The sequence below is a fragment of the Pristiophorus japonicus genome, chromosome 2 (genome assembly GCF_044704955.1).
Source record: "Pristiophorus japonicus isolate sPriJap1 chromosome 2, sPriJap1.hap1, whole genome shotgun sequence".
NCBI classification, from domain to species: domain Eukaryota; kingdom Metazoa; phylum Chordata; class Chondrichthyes; family Pristiophoridae; genus Pristiophorus; species Pristiophorus japonicus.
In genome coordinates this window covers 802148-825329 of record NC_091978.1, presented here as the reverse complement: position 1 = coordinate 825329, position 23182 = coordinate 802148, and the positions used below count along the sequence as shown (strand labels likewise).

The 23182-nt window shown below is 53.0% G+C and overlaps 1 protein-coding gene across 1 annotated transcript in view; it reads right to left on the bottom strand.

Annotated features, from left to right (window-relative positions):
* The window catches only part of LOC139228282 (disintegrin and metalloproteinase domain-containing protein 19-like), a 268077-nt gene that overhangs the window by 79741 nt on the left and 165154 nt on the right, over window positions 1-23182 (bottom strand). Inside the window, exon 11 of the mRNA XM_070859466.1 lies at window positions 14305-14497. Coding sequence (XP_070715567.1) covers window positions 14305-14497 — 193 coding nt within the window. The remainder of the gene's footprint in view (window positions 1-14304; window positions 14498-23182) is intronic.

Sequence of the window (23182 nt, the reverse complement as noted above, 5' to 3'; positions counted from 1 at the left end):
CTGCAGTCGGCAAAGTGGGACTGCTCTATTTTCAGTAGCTGATTGATCTTTCATTTATCTTTGATGATGTTGTGAAGATGTTGTGCTGAAGATGTTGTAATGTTGTGCTGATGTTGTGAAGATCTTTAGTGCTTTAAAATCCTCTAACTCACTTCCCACTCGCCCCCCGCACCGCCCCGCCCCCCATCTCTGGCTACCTGCGCTGATTTCTTAAATGTAGGTAAGGTTTTTCTGTGCCTACAAAAGTGGCCACATACACTAGCCTAAGTTAGTTCGGAGTAACTTTCAGCTGGCCAAATTTGCTTCTATGGCCAGAAGAGACGTAAGTGGCTGGTCACACTCCATTTGGAGAGAAAAAACTAAACTAGAAAAAACATACCTAACTGACTTACACTGGAGCAAGTTAAATGGGGAAATTTGCGATTTTTAAGTTACCCCAAAAAAAGCTACTTACTCCAAAAAAAATGGGGCAACTCTTGGGGAAATTTGAGCCCTATGACTGGAACCTGGTAATATAATTGTATCTGTATCTATTATATATTAACATTTCCTAATCCCAAGCCATGCTCTTGCAGGTACATTATCAATAACAAATCTTGTCCTTGTTTGTAAAAGTTGTATTTTTATGTTATTTGTAAAGCAGAGCTGGCAAGGGCAAGACTTGTGCTGGATGGTTACAACCATTGCACAACAGCTCAAATTTGGAAAAGTGTTTATCGGGGCGAAATTCATTATTGCTGCGTTTGTGGGCGGTAACAGCAGGGGAGTGTCAAACTCAGCACCATTTGCAGAGGTTTCGCCCTCTCAAAAGATTCAGTTCGCCCACCTGGAAGGAAATGGAGCGCTAAATTGGACTGTGCGCTGTGCCGTGCAGCGTTGCCGCGTCCAAGGGACCCTTCCCTCCCTTACAGGAAGGGGCTCACGCTACAAGGGGAAAAGGCGAAGAAAACGCAAAAAGCAAGGTAAGATTGTTTTTCTAATGTCCATCGGCTATCTCGCATTTACTTCTCGTCCCGATAGCGGCCGGCCGCCCAATCCTGCAGCTGCCGGTGGTTTCGCCCAGTGACTTTCGGGGCCAGGGCGCTAATGGGGCAATGCGCGAGACGATGACGTCACGATCTCGGGGCACAGGAGATCGGGGTGTAACGCCGTAGTGCTGCCGCTAAACTACCACCCAACATGCGGGAGTCGTTGCCAGCGCCTCTCACGGTCAGTAATACAGTTACACCCTGTTAGTGCCCCGCGGCGCTAATGTACTGAATTTCTAGCCTTATGTGTCTTTGGAGTCAGTATATGCCTGTGGAAACATTGGTCGAAACAGGGTTTGTTACAATTGCTGTGCAACTGAATTGTACGAAAATAAATCATTAATGCAGATATTGTATATGTATCTTATGATTTTGTAATTCCACGAGTGAATTTACAAGAGTGGGAAAGTTGCAATTACTATAATATGTAATATTATAATTTAGATGCAGGGGTCCGTGATTACTAATCCATTTGTAAAAGGGTCCAAAAAAATAGTTTGCGAGTCGCTGCGTTAGGCGACCCACCCCCGGAGAAGAGCGCAGAGCTCCTGGGCTGTTCCTTCAGCTGTGTATAATGCCCGACCGCATCCTCTTCACATTGCAGCAAGGAGAGCGGAAGAGGTACTGACCACTGCGCCCAGACAGCGCCCAGACAGCGCCCAGACAGTGCACTGTGCCCAGACAGTGCACTGTGCCCAGACAGTGCCCAGACAGCGCCCAGGCAGCGCCCAGGCAGTGCACTGTGCCCAGACAGTGCCCAGACAGTGCACTGTGCCCAGACAGTGCCCAGACAGCACCCAGGCAGCGCCCAGGCAGTGCACTGTGCCCAGAAAGTGCCCAGGCAGCGCCCAGACAGCGCCCAGACAGTGCCCAGACAGTGCCCAGACAGTGCCCAGACAGTGCACTGTGCCCAGACAGTGCCCAGACAGCGCCCAGGCAGCGCCCAGGCAGTGCACTGTGCCCAGACAGTGCCCAGACAGTGCACTGTGCCCAGACAGTGCCCAGACAGTGCACTGTGCCCAGACAGTGCCCAGACAGTGCACTGTGCCCAGACAGTGCCCAGGCAGTGCACTGTGCCCAGACAGTGCCCAGACAGTGCACTGTGCCCAGACAGTGCCCAGACAGTGCACTGTACCCAGGCAGTGCCCAGACAGTGCACTGTGCCCAGGCAGTGCCCAGACAGCACCCAGGCAGTGCCCAGACAGTGCCCAGACAGCGCCCAGACAGCGCCCAGGCAGCGCCCAGACAGCGCCCAGGCTGCACCCAGGCAGTGCCCAGACAGTGCCCAGACAGTGCCCAGGCAGCACCCAGGCAGTGCCCAGACAATGCCCAGGCAGTGCCAAGACAGTGCCCAGTCAGTGCCCAGACAGCACCCAGGCAGTGCCCAGACAGCGCCCAGGCTGCACCCAGGCAGCACCCAGACAGCACCCAGTCAGCACCCAGGCAGCGCCCAGACAGCGCCCAGACAGCGCCCAGGCAGCGCCCAGACAGCGCCCAGGCAGTGCCCAGACAGTGCCCAGACAGTGCCCAGACAGCGCCCAGGAAGCACCCAGACAGCGCCCAGGCAGCACCCAGGCAGCGCCCAGACAGCGCCCAGGCAGTGCCCAGACAGTGCCCAGACAGTGCCTGCAGTGCCCAGACAGTGCCCGCAGTGCCCAGACAGTGCCCGCAGTGCCCAGGCAGTGCCCAGACAGTGCCCAGACAGTGCCCAGGCAGTGCCCAGGCAGTGCCCAGGCAGTGCCCGCAGCGACCAGGCAGTTCCCAGACAGCGCCCGCAGTGCCCAGGCAGTGCCCAGACAGCGCCCAGACAGTGCCCAGGTAGTGCCCAGACAGTGCCCAGGCAGTGCCCAGACAGTGCCCAGGCAGTGCCCAGGCAGTGGCCAGGCAGTGCCCAGACAGCACCCAGACAGTGCCCGCAGTGCCCAGGCAGTGCCCAGACAGTGCACTGTGCCCAGACAGTGCCCAGACAGTGCACTGTGCCCAGGCAGTGCCCAGACAGTGCACTGTGCCCAGACAGTGCCCAGCCAGCACCCAGGCAGTGCCCAGACAGCACCCAGGCAGTGCCCAGACAGTGACCAGACAGCGCCCAGACAGCGCCCAGGCAGCGCCCAGACAGCGCCCAGGCTGCGCCCAAGCAGTGCCCAGACAGTGCCCAGGCAGCACCCAGGCAGTGCCCAGACAGTGCCCAGACAGCGCCCAGGCAGCGCCCAGACAGCGCCCAGGCTGCGCCCAGGCAGTGCCCAGACAGTGCCCAGGCAGCACCCAGGCAGTGCCCAGACAGTGCCCAGGCAGTGCCCAGACAGTGCCCAGTCAGTGCCCAGACAGCACCCAGTCAGTGCCCAGGCAGTGCCCAGGCAGTGCCCAGACAGTGCCCAGACAGCGCCCAGGCAGCGCCCAGGCAGTGCCCAGACAGTGCCCAGACAGCGCCCAGGCAGCGCCCAGACAGCGCCCAGGCAGTGCCCGCAGTGCCCAGACAGTGCCAGCAGTGCCCAGACAGTGCCCGCAGTGCCCAGGCAGTGCCAGCAGTGCCCAGACAGTGCCCGCAGTGCCCAGACAGTGCCGGCAGTGCCCAGACAGTGCCCAGACAGTGCCAAGGCAGTGCCCAGGCAGTGCCCAGACAGTGCCCAGGCAGTGCCTGCAACGACCAGGCAGTGCCCAGATAGCGCCCGCAGTGCCCAGGCAGTGCCCAGGCAGTGCCCAGACAGTGCCCAGGCAGTGCCCAGACAATGCCCAGGCAGTGGCCAGGCAGTGCCCAGACAGCACCCAGACAGTGCCCGCAGTGCCCAGGCAGTGCCCAGACAGTGCCCAGACAGCACCCAGACAGTGCCCGCAGTGCCCAGGCAGCGCCCAGACAGTGCCCAGACAGTGCCCAGACAGCACCCAGACAGCACCCAGGCAGCGCCCAGACAGTGCCCAGGCAGCGCCCAGACAGTGCCCAGGCAGCGCCCAGGCAGTGCCCAGACAGTGCCCAGGCAGCGCCCAGACAGTGCCCAGACAGTGCCCAGACAGCACCCAGACAGTGCCCAGACAGCACCCAGACAGTGCCCGCAGTGCCCAGGCAGTGCCCAGACAGTGCCCAGACAGCACCCAGACAGTGCCCGCAGCGCCCAGACAGTGCCCAGGCAGCGCCCAGACAGTGCCCAGGCAGTGCCCAGACAGTGCCCAGGCAGCGCCCAGGCAGTGCCCAGACAGTGCCCAGGCAGCGCCCAGACAGTGCCCAGACAGTGCCCAGACAGCACCCAGACAGTGCCCGCAGCGCCCAGACAGTGCCCAGACAGTGCCCAGACAGCGCCCAGACAGTGCCCAGACAGCACCCAGGCAGCGCCCAGGCAGCGCCCAGACAGTGCCCAGACAATGCCCAGGCAGTGCCCAGACAGTGCCCAGACAGCGCCCAGGCAGTGCCCAGACAGTCCTCAGCGCCCAGACAGTGCCCAGGCAGTGCCCAGGCAGTGCCCAGACAGTGCCCGCAGCGCCCAGACAGTGCCCAGACAGTGTCCAGGCAGTGCCCAGACAGTGCCCAGACAGTGCCCAGGCAGTGCCCAGACAGTGCCCAGGCAGTGCCCGCAGTGCCCAGGCAGTGCCCAGGCAGCACCCAGACAGCGCCCAGGCAGTGCCCAGACAGTGCCCGGACAGTGCCCAGGCAGCACCCAGGCAGCGCCCAGACAGTGCCCAGACAGTGCCCAGACAGCGCCCAGGCAGCACCCAGGCAGCGCCCAGGCAGTGCCCAGGCAGTGCCCGCAGTGCCCAGGCAGTGCCCAGACAGTGCCCATGCAGTGCCCAGACAGCGCCCGCAGCGCCCAGGCAGTGCCCAGACAGCGCCCAGACAGTGCCCAGGCAGTGCCCAGACAGCGCCCGCAGCGCCCAGGCAGTGCCCAGACAGCGCCCGCAGCGCCCAGGCAGTGCCCAGACAGCGCCCAGACAGTGCCCAGGCAGTGCCCAGACCGTGCCCAGACAGTGCCCAGACAGTGCCCGCAGTGCCCAGACAGTGCCCGCAGTGCCCAGACAGTGCCCAGGCAGTGCCCAGGCAGTGCCCAGACAGTGCCCGGACAGTGCCCAGACAGTGCCCAGACAGTGCACGCAGTGCCCGCAGTGCCCAGGCGCTGAGATTTGGTCCTTCTCAGGCATTTGGTGCCGTTTATTAACAATCAGTGATTGCAGTTTCTGGATAAGGTTAAACAAATGCAACGTTTTATTTGGAAAATCTGGCCATGACTAAATTAAAAAGAAAATCAGAATATAATCTGCAGCTGGATACAGAGTCTGCGGGAACATTGAGAGCTGGAAAGTGCCCTCCCCCGTTTGGGGCGGATAATTTGAATTTGATGAAAATATAGTACCTCTACAAATGGGGCAGAGAATAGAGTGATATTGGTGACTTGGATTTCTCGGAGCCCCTCGGTGCACTTGGGCACTGTTGGAGACAGAAGTTGGGTAGCAGAGAGTCGGGGGCAGGGTGGAAGGTGGGGGGTATCATTTAGCGCAGTGCTGAGCACGTCAAAGCGGCACAGATGATGTCAGCGTGACATGGACACTGGGTTGTGCTGATGCTTGGAAACATCCCTCAACCTCAGTCAAAGGGGAGGGACGCTGTGAGGCTGAGTGAGGCCTCCGAGGCACCCACTGGGCCACCAGGGACGGGTTCGGCCCCCATAACCCGCGGCCGCCATTGTCGTCCAACTGCAGATTCTGCCGCCAATTAAAAGGAAATGGCCGCCACGGATATGCGCCCTCTGCTTTAAGGGTGGCCACAGCGCTGAGCCACTAGCAGCTTCACACCTCGCCGGGCAGAAGCGACATCGACACGTGGCAGACGTGGTGTCGGAGCATCGGGGCACAGCAGAAAAACATTGTCGCCACCCCCGGCCCGGGGTCATTACAGGTGAGTCACACCCTCCACCTGCTTACCCACCCATTACCAGCTCTACAGGGCCTGAGGAAGGTGGGCAGCTTCGGACCCTGAATGTGAACAGTACTTCCATCCCATCTTTGCTTCTTTGGCCAATTACTTTAAAGCTGTGTCCTCTGGTGACCAACCCTCCTGCCAGTCTCCTTATCTACTTAATGGTGAGGGGGGGGGGAATGTACGGGGAGGGGGAGGGGAATGGACGGTGAGGGGGAGGGGAATGGACGGTGAGGGGGGGGGGAATGTACGGGGAGGGGGATGGGAATGGACGGTGAGGGGGAGGGGAATGTACGGTGAGGGGGAGGGGATGGACGGTGAGGGGGAGGGGAATGTACGGTGAGGGGGAGGGGAATGTACGGTGAGGGGGAGGGGAATGGACGGTGAGGGGGAGGGGAATGGACGGTGAGGGGGATGGGAATGGACGGTGAGGGGGAGGGGAATGGACGGTGAGGGGGAGGGGAATGGACGGTGAGGGGGAGGGGAATGGACGGTGAGGGGGAGGGGAATGTACGGCGAGGGGGAGGGGAATGGACGGTGAGGGGGATGGGAATGTACGGTGAGGGGGATGGGAATGGACGGTGAGGGGGAGGGGAATGGACGGTGAGGGGGAGGGTATGGACGGTGAGGGGGAGGGTATGGACGGTGAGGGGGAGGGGAATGGACGGTGAGGGGGATGGGAATGGACGGTGAGGGGGAGGGGAATGGACGGTGAGGGGGAGGGGAATGTACGGTGAGGGGGAGGGGAATGGACGGTGAGGGGGAGGGGAATGGACGGTGAGGGGGAGGGGAATGGACGGTGAGGGGGAGGGGAATGTACGGTGAGGGGGAGGGGAATGGACGGTGAGGGGGAGGGGAATGTACGGGGAGGGGGAGGGGAATGGACGGTGAGGGGGAGGGTGTGGACGGTGAGGGGGAGGGGAATGTACGGTGAGGGGGAGGGGAATGTACGGTGAGGGGGAGGGGAATGGACGGTGAGGGGGAGGTGGATGTACGGTGAGGGGGAGGGGAATGTACGGTGAGGGGGAGGGGAATGGACAGTGAGGGGGAGGGGAATGTACGGTGAGGGGGAGGGGAATGGACGGTGAGGGGGAGGTGAATGGACGGTGAGGGGGAGGGGAATGGACGGTGAGGGGGAGGGGAATGGACGGTGAGGGGGAGGGGAATGGACGGTGAGGGGGAGGGGAATGGACGGTGAGGGGGAGGGGAATGTACGGTGAGAAACATAGAAACATAGAAAATAGGTGCAGGAGTAGGCCATTCGGCCCTTCTAGCCTGCACCGCCATTCAATGAGTTCATGGCTGATCATGCAACTTCAGTACCCCCTTCCTGCTTTCTCACCATACCCCTTGATTCCCCTAGTAGTAAGGAATACATCTAACTCCTTTTTGAATATATTTAGTGAAATGGCCTCAACAACTTTCTGTGGTAGAGAATTCCACAGGTTCACCACTCTCTGGGTGAAGAAGTTTCTCTTCATCTCGGTCCTAAATGGCTTACCCCTTATCCTGAGACTGTGACCCCATCTAACCTGTCTAAACCCGTCAGAATTTTAAACGTTTCTATGAGGTCCCCTCTCATTCTTCTGAACTCCAGTGAATACAAGCCCAGCTGAACCAGTCTTTCTTGATAGGTCAGTCCCGCCATCCCGGGAATCAGTCTGGTGAACCTTCGCTGCACTCCCTCAATAGCAAGAATGTCCTTCCTCAAGTTAGGAGACCAAAACTGTACACAATACTCCAGGTGTGGCCTCTTCAAGGCCCTGTACAACTGTAGCAACACCTCCCTGCCCCTGTACTCAAATTCCCTCGCTATGAAGACCAACATGCCATTTGCTTTCTTAACCACCTGCTGTACCTGCATGCCAACCTTCAATGACTGATGTACCATGACACCCAGGTCTCGTTGCACCTTCCCTTTTCCTAATCTGTCACCATTCAGATAATAGTCTGTCTCTCTGTTTTTACCACCAAAGTGGATAACCTCACATTTATCCACATTATACTTCATCTGCCATGCATTTGCCCACTCACCTAACCATCCAAGTCACTCTGCAGCCTCATAGCATCCTCCTCGCAGCTCACACTGCCACCCAATTTAGTGTCATCCGCAAATTTGGAGATACTGCATTTAATCCCCTCGTCTAAATCATTAATGTACAGTGTAAACAGCTGGGGCCCCAGCACAGAACCTTGCGGTACCCCACTAGTCACTGCCTGCCATTCTGAAAAGTACCCATTTACTCCTACTCTTTGCTTCCTGTCTGCCAACCAGTTCTCAATCCACGTCAGCACATTACCCCCAATCCCATGTGCTTTAACTTTGCACATTAATCTCTTGTGTGGGACCTTGTCGAAAGCCTTCTGAAAGTCCAAATATACCACATCAACTGGTTCTCCCTTGTCCACTCTACTGGAAACATCCTCAAAAAATTCCAGAAGATTTGTCAAGCATGATTTTCCTTTCACAAATCCATGCTGACTTGGACCTATCATATTACCTCTTTCCAAATGCGCTGCTATGACATCCTTAATAATTGATTCCATCATTTTACCCACTACCGATGTCAGGCTGACCGGTCTATAATTCCATGTTTTCTCTCTCCCTCTTTTGTTAAAAAGTGGGGTTACATTGTCTACCCTCCAGTCCATAGGAACTGATCCAGAGTCTGTGGAATGTTGGAAAATGACTGTCAATGCATCCGCTATTTCCAAGGTCACCTCCTTAAGTACTCTGGGATGCAGTCCATCAGGCCCTGGGGATTTATTGGCCTTCAATCCCATCAATTTCCCCAACATAATTTCCCGACTAATAAGGATTTCCCTCAGTTCCTCCCCCTTACTAGACCCTCTGACCCCTTTTATATCCGGAAGGTTGTTTGTGTCCTCCTTAGTGAATACTGAACCAAAGTACTTGGTCAATTGGTCTGCCATTTCTTTGTTCCCCGTTATGACTTCCCCTGATTCTGACTGCAGGGAACCTACGTTTGTCTTTACTAACCTTTTTCTCTTTACATAGCTATAGAAACTTTTGCAGTCCGTCTTAATGTTCCCTGCAAGCTTCTTCTCGTACTCTATTTTCCCTGCCCTAATCAAACCCTTTGTCCTCCTCTGCTGAGTTCTAAATTTCTCCCAGTCCCCAGGTTCATTGCTATTCTGGCCAATTTGTATGCCACTTCCTTGGCTTTAATATTATTCCTGATTTCCCTTGATAGCCACGGTTGAGCCACCTTCCCTTTTTTATTTTTACGCCAGACAGGGATGTACAATTGTTGTAGTTCATCCATGCGGTCTCTAAATGTCTGCCATTGCCCATCCACTGTCAACCCCTTAAGTATCATTCGCCAATCTATCCTAGCCAATTCACGCCTCATACCTTCAAAGTTACCCTTCTTTAAGTTCTGGACCATGGTCTCCGAATTAACTGTTTCATTCTCCATCCTAATGTAGAATTCCACCATATTATGGTCACTCTTCCCCAAGGGGCCTCGCACAACGAGATTGCTAATTAGTCCTCTCTCATTACACAACACCCAGTCTAAGATGGCCTCCCCCCTCGTTGGTTCCTCGACATATTGGTCTGGAAAACCATCCCTTATGCACTCCAGGAAATCCTCCTCCACTGTATTGCTTTCAGTTTGGTTAGCCGAATCTATATGCATATTAAAGTCACCCATGATAACTGCTGCACCTTTATTGCACGCACCCCTAATTTCCTGTTTGATGCCCTCCCCAACATCACTACTACTGTTTGGAGGTCTGTACACAACTCCCACTAACGTTTTTTGCCCTTTGGTGTTCTGCAGCTCTACCCATATAGATTCCACATCATCCAAGCTAATGTCCTTCCGAACTATTTATTAATCTCCTCTTTAACCAGCAATGCTACCCCACCTCCTTTTCCTTTTATTCTATCCTTCCTGAATGTTGAATACCCCTGGATGTTGAGTTCCCAGCCCTGATCATCCTGGAGCCACGTCTCCGTAATCCCAATCACATCATATTTGTTAACATCTATTTGCACAGATAATTCATCCACCTTATTACGGATACTCCTTGCATTAAGACACAAAGCCTTCAGGCTTGTTTTTTTAACACCCTTTGTCCTTTGACGGGGGGGAGGAAATGTACGGTGAGGGGAAGGGGAATGGACGGTGAGGGGGAGGGGGATGGACGATGAGGGGGAAGGGAATGTACGGTGAGGGGAAGGGGAATGGACAGTGAGGGGGAGGGGAATGGACGGTGAGGGGGAGGGGGATGGACGATGAGGGGGAAGGGAATGGACGGTGAGGGGGAGGGGAATGTACGGTGAGGGGGAGGGGGGACGGTGAGGGGGAGGGGAATGTATGGTGAGGGGGAGGGGAATGTACGGTGAGGGGGAGGGGAATGTACGGTGAGGGCAGGGGATGGACGGTGAGGGGGAGGGGAATGTACGGTGAGGGGGAGGGGGATGGACGGTGAGGGTGAGGGGGATCTCATTCCCACCATATAACATTCTCAGAGGGCTGGACAGGGTAGAGGCTGTTTGTCATGGCTGGGGAGTCTGGAACACGGGGCACAGTCTCAGGATCAGAGGTCGGCCAGTTAGGACTGTGGTGAAGAGAGGTTTCTTCATTCAGAGGATTGTGAATCTTTTGAATTGTCGGCCCCAGAGGGCGGTGGATGTTCAGTCAATGAGTTTATTCCAGACTGAGATCAATAGCTGTTTGGACACTAAGCGAAACAAGAAATATGGGGAAGATCAGCCATGATCTTATGGAATGGCAGAGCAGGCGTGGGAGCTCAATGGCCTACTCCTGCTCCTAGTTCTCATGTCACTGAGACCATCACAGCCAGCAGTGTCACTTCCACCTCCTGGCTCCTGTGCCCAGAGAAGCTCTGGGATCTGAGATCACTGGTCAAGGTCAGTGAATGTATCTCCTGCCAACTACATCACTATCCTCCACACTTCTCCAGGCACGACTCCTGCCCCCGCTCCTACAATCACTCACCCACCAACAATCTATACCAATCACAAGGCACACCTCTTATTCCCAGCTTCGCCTCACCCCCTTTGCAGGAGATGGTGCAGGCCATTCTTGGCGGGGCGGGGATAGGCCTTGGCCAGTGGCGGGGCTGAGAGGATACATGATGCAGGTATCCTCATACGTTATCCTCCTTCTGGCCTGCACCTCTTGTTTTCCTGCCTTCCCATCACCACAACTCCACCCTTTTGCCTTCCTCATTTCACACAAAGAAGAAGAACAAGAAAAAAAGATGATCAGTCACCATCTCCTCAAGGCCGAGCAGAATGGCCATTTGCAGTGTCCCCACTGAAAGTCAGTTGCCTTCCACCAGTCATGCTGCTGCCACTGGGTTAGCACTACATCATGATTGGTCGGTGATTGGAGCGTGGGCAGGTACAGCAGGAGCGGCAAGGTCGGGGTGAAGGAGCGGTGAGAGATTGTAGAGGGAGGTGATCGGGGCCCAGGAGAGGCGAGGGCCCAGGGGCAGCACGGGCCCAGCCCACACTGCGATATGTGAGCGCACTGGGTCCGTGCAGCAGAGCTGGTCTCCAGTCGTCCTGGACCAAGACCTAGCTCTGTCAAGCCCGTGTGGTGGCTGGTGTGCAACAGTCACCATACGTTAAAAAAAAACCCGCACAGGTATCTTCCACCCTTCAACATGTAGTTCGCGACCTGGAATATTAGGCCCTTCATTGAAACACCTGTGAAGTTTTTGGCATGGAAGCAAGTCATCCTCGACTTGAGGGACTGCCTGTGATGATGATGATGAGGAAGAGGAGGAGGAGGAACACTGCATGACCTCAGTAGGGTAGACAAAGGCATCCACAAGACAGTTACTAATGGAATGTATAAGGGTGATGAGTTGATTTCCTGATGACATATTGGATGGATAGATGTATAAAGTTGGATTGGAAAGGTTGTTTTGTGGTATCCTTTATTTCAGCACAGTGGTGAAGAGAAGATGGTGAGTAACAGAGGGAAGGGAAGGTGTGGGATGAATGCTGAAAGGGGAATTGGAGTTGTGGTGACTGGTACTGCAGGTGGATGATTCCATCCCGGACAGAAAGGACCTATCTGGGTTGCATCATTCCTTCTGCTTCTTCATCTTCTGCGTCTTCATCTTCTGCGTCTTCCTCTTCCCTCTCCGAGCGGACGCTGTAAATCTGAAATAAAAGCAGAAAATGCTGCAAATACGCAGCCGGTCAGGCAGCATCTCGAGCTGAGATGTGAACTCTCCACCGATGTTGCCTGACCTGCTGAGTAATTGCAGCATTTTATGTCTTCTCAGAGGCCTTCCTTTACCATCCAAGGCCTTGCAAGCCTCCAGCAGCACTCCCTGCACACTTAAAAAACTTTTAACATGTAATGCAGCAAGCCACTACTTCAGTAAAATAAAAATAAATTCAGTGCAAAAGCTTGAAAGAAACTTACCTGAAAGATGTGTGCGTCCCTTGAAGAGGTGCTGACAGCATCTTCATCAGTCTGCTGAACGCTGGGTTCACCTGGCGTACTTAGGACCCAGCGCTGAACTCACGACTAAGGTCCAAGTTCGGCGAGGTGATGTTAAGTCAGTGTTGCATGCTGACTGACGTCACCTCTCCCTAATTTATATTTGCAGGGCCATCGCTCTTACCGGCAGCGATGCTGTCCCTCGGAACATGTGGTCACCACAGGACTCGCCACCAGCTGGGGTAAGAGCGGCGAACGCCGTGTTTTCACCAAATTATGCCGGTAACGGGTGGTACAAAACACCCGAATTTTAAGCCCTAAGAATCTAAATGGGACAGAAGAGGAAAGGGATCTTGGATACACAAATCACTAAACGTAGCAACGCACGTTAATAGGGCCATTTAAAAAAAAAAACAACCGAGCACTTTGTTTATTTCTAGAGGGATAGAATTGAAAAGTAGAGAAGTCATGCTAAACCTGCATTAAACCTTGGTTAGACCACACTTAGAATCATAGAAATTTACAGCACGGAATGAGGCCATTTGGCCCATCGTGTCCCACCAGCCGACCCAGCCTAATCCCACTTCCCAGCTCTGGGTCCGTAGCCCTGCAGGTTACAGCACTTCAGGTGTACATCCAGGTACTGTTTAAATGTAGTGAGGGTTTCTGCCTCTACCACCCTTTCTGGCAGTGAGTTCCAGACCCCCACCACCCTCTGGGTGAAGACATTTCCTCTCAAATCCCCTCTAAACCTTCCCCCAATTACTTTAAATCTATGCACCCTGGTTGTTGACCCCCCTGCAAAGGGAAATAGGTCCTTCCTATCCACTCTATCCAGGCCCCTCATCATTTTATTCACCTCGATAAGGTCTCCCCTCAGCTTCTTGTGTTCGAAAGAAAACAAACCCAGCCTATCCAATCTTTCCTGACAGCCAAAATTCTCCAGTCCAGGCAACATCCTGATAAATCTGGTCACAATTCTGGTCGGCATATTATAGAAAGGATATAGAGGCACTGGAGAGGGTGCAGAGAAGATTTACAAGGATGATACCAGAAATGCGAGGGTATACCTATCAGGAAAGGATGAACAGGCTGGGTCTCTTTTCTCTGGCAAAGCGAAGGTTGAGGGGTGATCTAATAGAGGTCTATAAAATGATGAAAGGTTTTGATAGAGTAGATATAGAAAGAATGTTTCCACTTGTGGGGAAGTCAAAACTAGAGGCCGTCAATCGAAGATCGTCACCAAGAAATCCAACGGGGAATTCAGAAGAAACTTCTTTAGAGTGGTGAGAATGTGGAACTCACTGCCACGGGGAGGGGTTGAGGCGAATAGTATCGATGTATTTAAAGAAATTTAGATAAGCACACAAGGGAGAAGCGAATTGAACGTTAAGCTGATAGAGTCAGATGAGGAAAGATGGGAGGAGGCTGGAGTGGAACATAAACGCAGTATGGACTATTTCTGGGCCATATATCCGATGTAATTAATGGTGAGGGGAGAGGAAGAATTGCAGCGACAGGAGGAGGACTAATGGATGGTGAGGGCAATAGATGGGGAAGGATTGAGAGTCGATGTCAATGAAAGAAATTAGATTGTGGTGAAGTGTAAAGGCAAGGATAGAGTGAATAGAAGAGGGAAGGGGGAAGTGAAGAGGAGCAGGAAGTGAAGGGGAGCAGGAAGTGGGAAATTAAAGGCAATGAAGGTAAGGGAGCAGAGGCGGAAGTTGGAGGTGGTAGAGTGGGGGAATGGAGGAGGCTGGGAGCAGTGTGACAGAGAAGGTACCTCTTTAACTGTGGAGTAGGGAGGGAGAGTGCCAGTATGACCCCTGCGAGGGAAGGGAGTGAATGAGCTTGAATGGGGATTGGGGAAAAGTTCCCTCCAGAGTTAATGTTGCTTTTATAGTGATGGTGAATTCATTACCTTGTTGTCTCCACACTTGGTTCCTTGCCGAACTAGGTCTGTACTGCTGGCATCACCTGAAGTAATAGATGTCCCTCGGCATTCATAGTGCACACCGCGATAATCGAGGGAGGTGGTAACACTGTTTAAGACCCCTCCTTGGATGGGTTTCTCATTTCCACCCTTACACTGGATTTTTCCACACACTGCATCCCTGTAGGGGAGACACAAACAACTTAGACCTGTTACATTCCTGGTTCAGTGGGGTCGCTCACTGTGAATGTGTGTGGAGGATTATCCGTGTGTCTGGATGCCTGCCTGCCTCAGTGTGTCAATGTCTGGGTTTCTGTGTGTTTCTATGGGGGGGAGATTCAGTATTGCCCTGTTTCGTATCTAATGTTTGAAAGCTGGGAAACTTTGTGCCAGGTGCTAATGAGTCCCAGCTTTTTCTACATTTGCTGTTTACACTCCAGGAAGGAAGTGGGGGCACAACTAAACTTCGGGTCGGGGTCACTACTGGGGCCATGTGGAGGGGGCAATGGTGGAGAGGAGCCTCACATCCATGTCCCCTCTCACCATCATCCCTCTCCCTCTTGTGCCTCTATCACCCCTTCAGGCAGTGAGTTCCAGACCCTCACCACCTTCTGGGTGACAACAATTCCCTTCAAATCCCCTCTAAACCTCCTGCCAATTACTTTAAATCTATGCCCCCTGGTTGTTGACCCCTCTGCTACGGGAAATAGGTCCTTCCTATCCACTCTATCCAGGCCCCTCATAATTTTATACACCTCAGTGTCTCTCCTCAGCCTCCTCTGTTCCAAAGAAAACTGACCCAGCATCTCCAATCTTTCCTCATCGCTAAAATTCTCCAGTCCAGGCAACATTCTTGTAAATCTCCTCTGTACCCTCTCCAGTACAATCACATCTTTCCTGTAATGTGCTGACCAGAACTGCACGCAGTACTCCAGCTGTGGCCTAACTAGTGTTGTGTACAGTTCAAGCATAACCCCCCTGCTCTTGTATTCTATGTCTTGGCTAATAGAGGCAAGTATCCCGTATGCCTTCTTAACCACTTTATCTATCTGGCCTGCTACCTTCAGGGATTTGTGGACCTGCACTCCAAGGTCCCTTTGTTCCTCTTCTCAGTGTCCTACCATTTAATGTTTATTCCCTTGCCTTGTTAGACCTCCCCAAATGCATTACCTCACACTTATCTGGATTGAATTCCATTTGCCACTGTTCTGCCCACTTGACCAATACATTGATATCTTCCTGCAGTCCACAGCTTTCTTCTTCATTATCAACCACACAGATGATTTTTGTATCATCTGCAAACTTCTTAATCATAACCCCAATATTCAAGTCCAAATCATTGACATATACCACATGTTATGTCTGTAATGCACTTATGAATGACTCCACGAGGCAATGTGTTGTACTGAATATATAGTAACCTTGGTCCTTTATTCGTAACTCCTGAGTGAGGCACAATCATGGTGAGCAGCCTTTCATACTGGGCCCTGCACACCTATACAGGTGACCCTCAGGTCTCCCACCACAGTGCCCTCTGGTGGACAGCCTCTGCCACAGGGGCAGGAAACCCCGGTCTCCACCAGTTTCACCCTCTGGTGGTGCCAGCATAGTATATACACAGTGTAAACCTTATTCAGAGCATATCAGGTAACAAGTCTCCATCTTATGCAACTATACAGTGACTACACAGAGAGTATATCTCATCATCATCATAGGCAGTCCCTCGGAATCGAGGAAGACTTGCTTCCACTCCCAAAGTGAGTTCTTTGATGGCTGAACAGTCCGATACGAGAGCCACAGACCCTGTTACAGGTGAGACAGACATTCGTCGAGGGAAGGGGTGGGTGGGGCTGGTTTGCCGCGCGCTCCTTCCGCTGCCTGCGCCTGGCCTCTTCACGCTCTTTGCGTTGAGACTCAGAGCTCAACGCCCTCCCGGATGGACTTTCTCCACCTCGGGCAGTCTTCGGCCAGGGTCTCCCAGGTGTCAGTGGTGATGACGCACTTTACCAGGGAGGCTTTGAGGGTGTCCTTATAATGTTTCCGCTGCCTACCTTTGGCTCGTTTACATGAAGGAGCTCCGCATAAAGCATTTGCTTCGGGAGTCTCATATCTGGCATGCCTACTATGTGGCCTGCCCAGCGAAGTTGATCGAGTGTGGTCAGTGCTTCAATACTGGGGATGTTAGCCTGGTCGAGGAGACTGATGTTGGTGCGTCTGTCCTCCCAGGGGATTTGCAGGATCTTGTGGAGACATCGTTGGTGATATATCTCCAGCGACTTGAGGTGCCATCTATACATTGTCCATGCCTCAGATCCATACAGGAGGGCGGGTATTACTACAACCCTGGAGACCATGAGCTTGGTGGTAGATTTGAGGGCCTGGTCTTCAAACACTTTTCCTCAGACGGCCGAAGGCTGCACTGGCGCACTGGAGGCGATGTTGAATCTTTTGGGGGCATCCGAAATGGAGGAGGACGCTCCATAGACCCTCACGGTTGACAGTGTCAAAGGCCTTTGTTAGATTGAAAAAGGCCATGTATAAGGGCTGGCGCTGCTCCCTGCAATTTTCCTGCAGCTGTCGCGCTGCAAAGATCATGTCCGTTGTGCCCCGTAGGGGACAAAATCTGCATTGTGATTCCGGGAGGAGCTCCTCAGCCACAGGGAGAAGACGATTGAGGAGAACTCTAGCGACAACTTTCCCAGTGGCTGATAGCAGGGAGATTCCACTGTAGTTACCGCAGTCGGACTTGTCCCTTTTTAAAAAAATGGTCACAATCACTGCATCTCTGAGATCTCCCGGCATGCTCTCCTCCCTCCAGATGAGAGATGAGGTCATGTATCCGCGCCAACAGCATCTCTCCGCCATATTTTAGCGCCTCAGCAGGGATTCCATCCGCACACGTAGCCTGGTTATTCTTGAGCTGTTTTATGGCTTTGCCTACCTCGTGTAATGTTGGAGTTTCACTGAGTTGGTGGCAGGTCACATGCTGCGGGATGGAGTCGAGAACACTCGAGTCAAAGGCAGAGTCTCGATTGAGGAGATCTTCAAAATGCTCCTTCCAGTGGGCCCTGACAGCCTCGGTGTCCTTGATGAGTGTTTCCCCGTTCTTGGCCAGGAGTGGGGTGGGGCCTTCGGAGTTTGAACCGTAGGTGGCCTTGACTGCAGCGAAGAATCCTCACATATCGTGGCTGTCGGCCAGTTGTTGTATCTCCTGTGCTTTCTCCATCCACCTCCTGTTCTTTAGGTCCTGAGCCTTGAGCCGTCTGTAATGTTTTGCAGCTCCCGAGTTGGGTTGTTGCTTGAGGCTCAGAAATGCTTTGCTCTTGCGATCTATTAGTTCTTCGATCTCCTGATCATTTTCATCAAACCAGTCCTGGTGTTTTCTGGTTGAGTGACCAAGTGTCTCTTCTCAGGCACTGTTTATAGAGGCCTGGAGGGCAGACCAGGCACTGTGGGCATTCAGCATCTCAGGGTCATCAAGGTACGCCAGGTTAGCTGTGAGGTGCTGGCTGTATGGGGCTCTCTTAGCTGGGTCTCTAAGTGCCCCGGCATTAACTTTTTTGCGGAACTGCTTTGGGGCAATGTTGATGTTGATGATGGATCGGATTAGGCGATGGTCCATCCAGCAGTGGTCAGCTCCTGTCATGGCGCGGGTGATGCGCACATCCTTGCGATCCCTGACTCGGACGATGACATAGTCGAGCAGGTGCCAGTGTTTGGAGCGAGGGTGTTGCCACGATGCCTTGTATTTGTCCCTCTGGTGGAACAGGGTGTTGGTGATGAGTTCATGTTCTAGACATTTTGTCAGGAGTAGGGTACCGCTGGAGTTGGCTTTCCCTACCCCCTCTCTGCCAATCACGCCTCCCCAGAGAGCTGTCTTTGCCGACCCTGGCGTTAAAATCACCCAGGAGGATCAGTTTGTTGCCCGTGGGGACGCGGGACAAGGATGTCTCGTGGTTGGAATAAAAACCCTCTTTAGCCTCATCCGTTGCATCGAGTGTAGGGGCGTACGCACTGATGACTGTGGCACATTGGTTCCGAGATAGGGTAATACGAAGAGTCAGGAGCTGTTCGTTAACCCCACAGGGGGAGTCTTTGAGGCGGTCGACCAGCTCATTCTTGACGGGCAAAGCCGACTCCATGACATAGAAACATAGAAAATAGGTGCAGGAGTAGGCCATTCGGCCCTTTGAGCCTGCACCACCATTCAATAAGATCAAGGCTGATCATTCCCTCAGTACCCCTTTCCTGCTTTCTTTCCATACCCCTTGATCCCCTTAGCCGTAAGGGCCATATCTAACTCCGGCGGCATTCTGCCTCTGGTTTCCCTTTCCAGAAGAAGGTGTAACCTCCACCATGTTCCTTCAACTGGCCTGCCCCTGCCTGACGGGTCTCGCTTAGGGCGGCGATGTCAATGTCAAAAGGTGAGAGTTCCCGGGTAACTATAGGGGTGCGGCGTTCCGGCCTGTTGCTGTTGGGATTGTCCATGAGGGTCCTGACATTCCAGGTCCTAAACTTCATACTGACGGAGTGGAAGATGCCTGTGTGTGAGTTCTTTTAACGTGTGTTGGTCCCTGCACTCTGGCACCACACGGGCTGAGCTGGACAAGGTCTAGGTCCAGTGGCAAGGGGGTCCAAGGCACCTGGAGACCAGGCACAGCTCGATAAACCTAACTGCCTATGGCGAAGTGTTGGTCGCAAGCTCAGCACCGAGTAGTGCCATTGATGGTAGATGGCCCGAGGCTCGGTTGGGGGACAGGCATTAGGAAGGTGACTTCCAAAGTTATTTTAAAAGTTAAAAGAACATCTATAGTCTGCATATATAACATCACAAAAAGCAAGGCACCCAGCACTGAGCCCTGCAGAACCCCACTGGATACAGGCTTCCAGTCACAAACACACCCATCAACCATTACCCTTTGCTTCTTGACTCTGAACCAATTTTGGATCCTTCTTCCCCCACACTTCCCTCTGATCCCATCCCTTCTTCCAATCTCACCCCCTGCCGTGTTTTCACTATCCCCTCTGACCTTCCCCTCTCTGACCCTGAGCGATCAGTCCTCAGTAAAGGCCCGATCTCCATCCCCTTACACCCCCACCTCAATGAATTTCGAGCTCGGCACGATGCTGAGCTCTTTTTCCGATGCCTTTGCCTCTGTGCCCACTTCTTTGGCCAGGAGTCTTCCCCCTGCACAGCTGACCCTTTCTCCCTGTTGTGTATGGAGAAAGAGTCAGACTGAACACTGTGAGCTCAAAGTAAAGTGTGACCTTAGTCTTGTATTGCAGGTCTCCAGACCTCTGAAGCCTCCTTAAATACCTGTGCTCCCAAGGGATTATGGGATCCCTTGGGTCTCCAGGGGATGAGCCCTCTGGTGGCTGTACAGCGTAAATGCAAGTCCACATATATAACACTCCCGCTTTCAGAATTCTCGCTCTACCTGGATCCCTCCCTCTGGCCTATTACCCTCAGTAGACCTCCTCATTGAAAACTGCCGACAGGACATCGGCCATCTCAAGTTCTCTGCTCCCCTCACTCACTCCAACCTACCGCCCTCTGAACTTGCAGCACGCCACTCACTCAGATCCAACCCCAACCTTGTCATTAAACCTGCTGACAAGGGTAGCGCTGTTGTTGTTGGCGAACCAACCTCTACCTTGCAGAGGCTGATCGCCAACTCTCTGACACCTCCTCCTACCTCCCCCTGGACCATGACCCACCACCGAACATCAAGCCATCGTTTCCCAGACCGTTACTGACCTCATCTCCTCTGGAGATCTTCCCTCCACAGCCACCAACCTCATAGTTCCCCCAACCCCGCTCAGCCCACTTCTACCTCCTTCCCAAGATCCACAAACAGGACTGTCCCGGTAGACCCATCATTTCAGCCTGTTCTTGTCCCACAGAACTTATTTCCTCCTATCGAGACTCTATTTGTTCTTCCCTAATACACTCTCTTCCCACCTATATCCGCGATCCCTCCAACCATCTCCTTTTCACCACGGGCGACCAATCCCTCTACACTTCCATCCCCCACCAGGATGGCCTGAGGGCGCTCTGCTTCTTCCTCGAGCGGAGGCCCAACCAGTCCCCATCCCCCACCACCTTCCTGCACCTGGCTGAACTTGTTCTCACATTGAACAACTTCTCTTTTAACTCCACTCACTTCCTCCAAATTAAAGGTGTTGCTATGGGAACCCACATGGGTCCTATCTATGCCTGCCTTTTCGTGGGATATGTGGAACATTCTTTGTTCCAGTCCTACTCGGGTCCCCTCCCTCACCTCTTTTTCCGGTACATTGATGACTGCATTGGTGCCGTTTCCTGCTCGCGCCCTGAACTAGAAAATTTCATTCACTTTGCATCCAATTTCCACCCTTCCCTCACCTTCACACGGTCCATCTCCGACTCTTCCCTTCCCTTCCTCAACTTCTCCATTTCTGGGGATAGGCTTTCGACCAGTATCCACTATAAGCCCACTGACTCCCACAGCTACCTGGACCACACTTCCTCCCACCCCACATCCTGTAAGGACTCCATTCCAATCTCCCAGTTTCTCCGTCGCATCTGCTCTGACGACGCCACCTTTCACACTAGTGCCTCTGACATGTCTTCCTTTTTCCTCAACCGAGGATTCCCCTCCGCCGTGGGTAACATGGCCCTCGACCGTGTCCGTTCTATTTCCCGCACCTCTGCTCTCACCCCTTCCCCTCCCTCTCAGAACCATGACAGGGTTCCCCTTGTCCTCACCTTTCACACCACCAGCCTCCACGTTCAACGGATCATCCTCCGCCATTTCCACCACCCCCAGCGTGATCCCACCACCAATCACATCTTCCCCACCCCTCCCCTCTCAGCATTCCGAAGGGACCGCTCCCTCCGCGACACCCCGGTCCATTCCACAGTCACCCCCAGCACCCCCTCCCCTTCCCACGGTACCTTCCCGTGCAAACGCAGGAGATGCAACACCTGCCCTTTTACCCCCTCCCTTCCCACGGTACCTTCCTGTGCAAACGCAGGAGATGCAATACCTGCCCCTTTTACCCCCTCCCTTCCCACTGTCCCGGGCCCCAAACACCCCTTCCAGGTGAAACAGCGATTTACTTGTACTACTTTCAATGTAGTATACTGTATTCGCTGCTCACGATGCGGTCTCCTCTACATTGGGGAGACCAAGCGTAGATTGGGTGACCACTTTGCGGAGCACCTCCGTTCAGTCCGTAAATGTGACCCTGAGCTTCCGGTCGCCTGTCACTTTAATTCCCCACTCCACTCTCACTCTGACCTTGGCCTCCTACACTGTTCCAATGAAGCTCAATGCAAGCTCGAGGAACAACCTCATCTTTCGTTTAGGCACTTTACAGCCGTCTGGTCTCAACATCGAGTTCAACAATTTCAGAGTGTAACCGCTGATAATCTCTATCTCCCTTTCCTCCCCCCCCGCCCATTTTATGTTTATTTTTTTCTTTCTTCTTATTTTACTCTTTGTCCATAATGGCAGCTGGTCATTACTGCACCATTCACACCCTATCCACATTAATCTTTTTTCGAATCTCTCCTGCCTTCCAACCCATCACACACCTTGCCTTTTCTCCTTTCTTTCTCTCCTTCTTTCAGTGCTGGAGTCCATTATTAAAGAAGCAGTAGCAGGACATTTGGAAAAGCATAATTCAATCAAGCAGAGTCAGCATGGTTTTATGAAAGGGAAATCATGTTTGACAAATTTGCTGGAGTTCTTTGAGGATGTAACAAACAGGGTGGATAAGGGGGAACCAGTAGATGTGGTGTATTTGGATTTCCAGAAGGCATTTGATAAGGTGCCACATAAAAGGTTACTACACAAGATAAAAGTTCACGAGATTGGGGTAATATATTAGCATGGATAGAGGATTGGCGTAAAAATAAAAAAAGGGAAGGTGGCTCAACCGTGGCTATCAAGGGAAATCAGGGATAGTATTAAAGCCAAGGAAGTGGCAAACAAATTGGCCAGAAATAGCAGCGAACCCGGGGACTGGGAGAAATTTAGAAATCAGTAGAGGAGGACAAAGGGTTTGATTAGGGCAGGGAAAATAGAGTACGAGAGGAAGTTTGCAGGGAACATTAAGATGGACTGCCAAAACTTCTATAGATATGTAAAGAGAAAAAGATTAGTAAAGACAAACGTAGGTCCCCTGCAGTCAGAATCAGGGGAAGTCATAACGGGGAACAAAGAAATGGCAGACCAATTGAACAAGTACTTTGGTTCGGTATTCACTAAGGAGGACACAAACAATCTTCCGGATATAAAAGGGGTCAGAGGGTCTAGAAAGAAGGAGGAACTGAGGGAAATTCTTATTAGTTGGGAAATTGTGTTGGGGAAATTGATGGGATTGAAGGCCGATAAATCCCAGGGCCCGATGGTCTGCATCCCAGAGTACTTAAGGAGGTGGCCTTGGAAATAGCGGATGCATTGACAGTCATTTTCCAACATTCCATTGACTCTGGATCAGTTCCTATGGAGTGGAGGGTAGCCAATGTAACCCCACTTTTTAAAAAAGGAGGGAGAGAAAAAACAGGGAATGTCAGCCTGACATCGGTAGTGGGTAAAATGATGGAATCAATTATTAAGGATGTCATAGCAGCGCATTTGGAAAGAGGTGACATGATAGGTCCAAGTCAGCATGGATTTGTGAAAGGGAAATCATGCTTGACAAATCTTCTGGAATTTTTTGAGGATGTTTCCAGTAGAGTGGACAAGGGAGAACCAGTTGATGTGGTGTATTTGGACTTTCAGAAGGCTTTCGACAAGGTCCCACACAAGAGATTAATGTGCAAAGTTAAAGCACATGGGATTGAGGGTAGTGTGCTGACGTGGATTGAGAACTGGTT